Below are 3,401 nucleotides of genomic sequence, written 5' to 3'. Positions count from 1 at the left end.
CGACGGCCACGCCCAGAGCACGTCGACGGGGCCACGGCTGCTCCCCAGGAGCGCGGGCGTAGGGTGGTGCGCGGCCTCACGCCCACACCGTCGCCGTCTCCATCGCCACCACCACCTCCTCGCATGACGGCGGAGGAGGAAGCCCGTCTCGTGCAGCGTGTCATGGAGGACTCCATGCGCACGCACGACGAGCGGCAATGGGACGGCTTGGAGGAGGCCATGGCACTGTCTGCTGCCGGCGACGTGGCCTTCCCGGAGCTGCAGATGGCGGCCTTGATGGAGGAGAGGAGGGAGGACGCCATGGAGGAGGAGCCGGCGGCCGCCTTCCAGCAGCTGGTGGGCACGGGGTGGGCCTGATCCTCCACTGCTCCGGAGATGGCCGCCGTCCTGGGCGTGGACTGGCGCGCCACTCCGCCGCAGTCACCGGAGCGGGAGGGGTCGCCACGGGAGGAGGTGTTGCAGGCACCTCCCGCCGTCCAGCCCGCCCCCGTCTACCAGGCACCGCACGCACCGCCGGCCCACCTATGGACGCCGCCGGCCTACGTCGACCTCGTCAGCGACGACGACGACGACACCGGCGGCCAGTGAAGAGCGCCACGGCGACGGCAACGACGGGCACAGGCAGGAGCGCGCCGGCTGCGACCGTTTTTTTTTCTTTTTTATGTTTAATTATTAATGTTACAAAACTGGGCCGTTTTGTGGCCATGGACCCCCTAACTAAGTTTTATCTTTTATTAAACTGCGCTTATTTACTTTTTTAGTCAATTTTTTATGTTTCTTTTTTTTATTGTTTTTCTAACACGGACGTGAATTTGGGGTGCGGCCGCGCGGTGAGCGCACGCACGACCCAATGGACACAGCCTGACACGGGCGTACCCATCGGCGCCCCAAAGGGACAAAATCCGGCCAATCCGGACGTCCGTTTGGGGTCGTGCGGTGGAGTTGGCCTAAGGGGAGTCAAAGGACGGAAGGGGAGTAGATTATTACAGTATATCACCATGCCCAGAAAGGCGCGGTTCATCAGAATCCCCGGTGGTGTGGGTGTGCGCAGCTTTCTGCTGTCCAGTTTTTTGTTTCTTGGACTGAAAATCGGTCTGTACTTCACGGCTGCTGTAGGAGTATTATTTATCAGAATCTTGATCGCGTTTCTTTCTCTATTGCAACTGGATTAGAACAGCAGGGTGGGGAGTGAAAGGACAATTTTTTTTTTTTGAGAATCTCACAAAGCTTTATTACTGAAAGAATTGCAACCGCGGAACAAGTGGAGGCCCAGGCCCAGGCAGACATACTTTGCAAGGGCACGCAGCAGGACAGAGTTGACTCTCGTCAGTGCAGACCCCGCTATCCATACAGGATACTGGTACAAAAGAATGGGAAAATAATAATGGGGAAAAGAGAAGATGGAGGAGGATCAGAAAGTGGGGTATCTCATAGGAGGACCCTCATCCTTCTCCCACTTGGCCACAAAGATGATGAAAAGGAAAAGGCTAATCAAATGCAATCATCCTCATAATTATATCACCAACCAGAGCAATCAGGCAACAAATGCAGAGAGGCAGACACGATTCCTGTCAGCAGCACGAGAAAGTTGGTTTGCCACCCACAAGTACAGTCCAATAGAGCCCCCACTCCAAACGATTATTCTACCTCCACAGCTGACCACACATGCTACACAACACAGTGCCAGCAATAGCCGCAAATACTACAATGCCAGTGTGATCCAATTCCTTGCTGAAAAGTCTAATTCCGTTCTAAACATCAAGCTACTGGGTGCATCGGCACCTGAATTTTGCAAACAATGGCGTGATAATAGTGAAAATCTGTGGCATGTACGTATGATACTAGGATGCAAGACAGGGACGTAGCAAGGAGCAGTCACAAACAAGGAGGAGAGGATGCTGGATGGAGATGACAGATGATGCACTCTCCTATCGGCTGTCTCGTTATTTTTGTCCATTGATCAGTTCCATCCATGGTGACACACAATTGACACACCCATCAAACCATCAAAAGATAGATACACACACGAGCTGGGAGCTACCAACAGTTATTATTCTCACCAAGCACTAATTCAATCCAGAGAACAAAAGAAATGAAGAAAAATCTGAAAAAAGAAGACCTAAGAAACAGAGCAGAGGAACAGAGGTTGAACAACTTACAAATGGCCATGCTTGCTTTGTCCTTAATCTTGATGCAGAATTGTGAACATTTTGCAAATTGGGCAAGCCTTTTCTTCTTCTTCTTACTCTCTTGGAATCAGCAGCACAAAGCAAACTACATTTGACAGCAGCACCACTGCACTCACTGACTGACTGGCTAGAAAGTAATAGGAACCCACACGACCTGGACCCATGATGATTGATTTTTACATGAAAAAAGGAGCAAGAATTGCTGTTGCTGCCCGCAGAAATTTAGACCCAATTGACCTGAACTGACCTGACCTAACTGAACTTAACTGAGAAGAAGAGACTAGAGAGAGAGCAGAGGAGCAAGCATAATTCGCACTGAATTTTTGACTGACGCCACCAGCACCACCTTGTCTGATGAACACTTTCAGTAATTCTTGTTCCTCTTTGCCGGAGGAACCACAGAAATTGACCCCAAAAGGAAGCAATCCGCGCCGAAGGGGAAGAAACCCTAGCCCTGCCTAAAACCCTGCCTGCACAGCCGCCGCCGGCGAAGGTCAGTGGGCGGTCTCCTCCTCGGCCCGCCCGGTGGCCTGGCCGGCGCCGCCGGGGCCGCCGGAGAAGGAGGCGAGCAGGTTCAGGTTGGCCTGCGCCATGGGCAGGTAGTTGCCGACCCGGGCGGCGGAGGCCTCGCCCGCCATCGCCGGCGCCGCCACCATCATCTCCGGCGGCGGCGCGAAGCTCCACAGCTGCCCGAAGTCGCCCCGCGCGGGCAGCGCCCAGAACCCCGGCGCCGGGGCCATGGCCGCGGTGACCGCCGCCGCCTCGCCGTTGCCGTTGCCGCCGCCGCCGTCGTCGTCCCGGACGCGCTTGCCGAGGATGAAGGGCGCGGCGTGCGGCAGGTGGTGGTGCGGGGAGACGGCGAGCGGTTGGGCGTGCGCGTGGGGGTGCGGGTGGGGGGCGCCGGGGGGGCGGAGCGAGGAGGGCGAGGAGGTGGAGAAGGAGGCCGGCGTGGTGCCGGAGCCGGTGGCGGCGATGATGGAGGGCTCGGCCTGGCGGAGCAGCCACTCGATGGTCTGGCCGTCGGACTTGTGCCCCAGCTCGCGGGTGAGCTGGAACACCCGCGCCGCGCAGATGATGGGCATCCGGATGCGCCGCCCCCGGCCGTCCACCTTGCTGTGCCGGTCCTTGGACGGCGCCTTGCGCACCGCCAGCGCGCCATTCGCCCCGTTCGACGCCGCCGCCGCCACGGGCACCAGCTGCTTGCCCTCCGCG

At 57.3% G+C, this 3,401-nt stretch overlaps 1 protein-coding gene across 1 annotated transcript; it reads right to left on the bottom strand.

Annotated features, from left to right (window-relative positions):
- Nucleotides 1-1,986: 1,986 nt before the first annotated feature.
- Nucleotides 1,987-3,400, bottom strand: LOC119321640 (transcription factor TCP7-like; the record flags this gene model as incomplete). The annotated part of the gene is made up of 1 exon (XM_037595233.1): nt 1,987-3,400. A coding segment is annotated over one exon (717 nt), but the record flags the coding sequence as incomplete, so codon positions are not given.
- Nucleotide 3,401: the final 1 nt, after the last annotated feature.

This window comes from Triticum dicoccoides, chromosome 6B, assembly GCF_002162155.2.
Source record: "Triticum dicoccoides isolate Atlit2015 ecotype Zavitan chromosome 6B, WEW_v2.0, whole genome shotgun sequence".
NCBI lineage: Eukaryota > Viridiplantae > Streptophyta > Magnoliopsida > Poales > Poaceae > Triticum > Triticum dicoccoides.
Note: the sequence above shows the minus strand (reverse complement) of the source record. Positions and strands in the feature narration are given on the sequence as shown.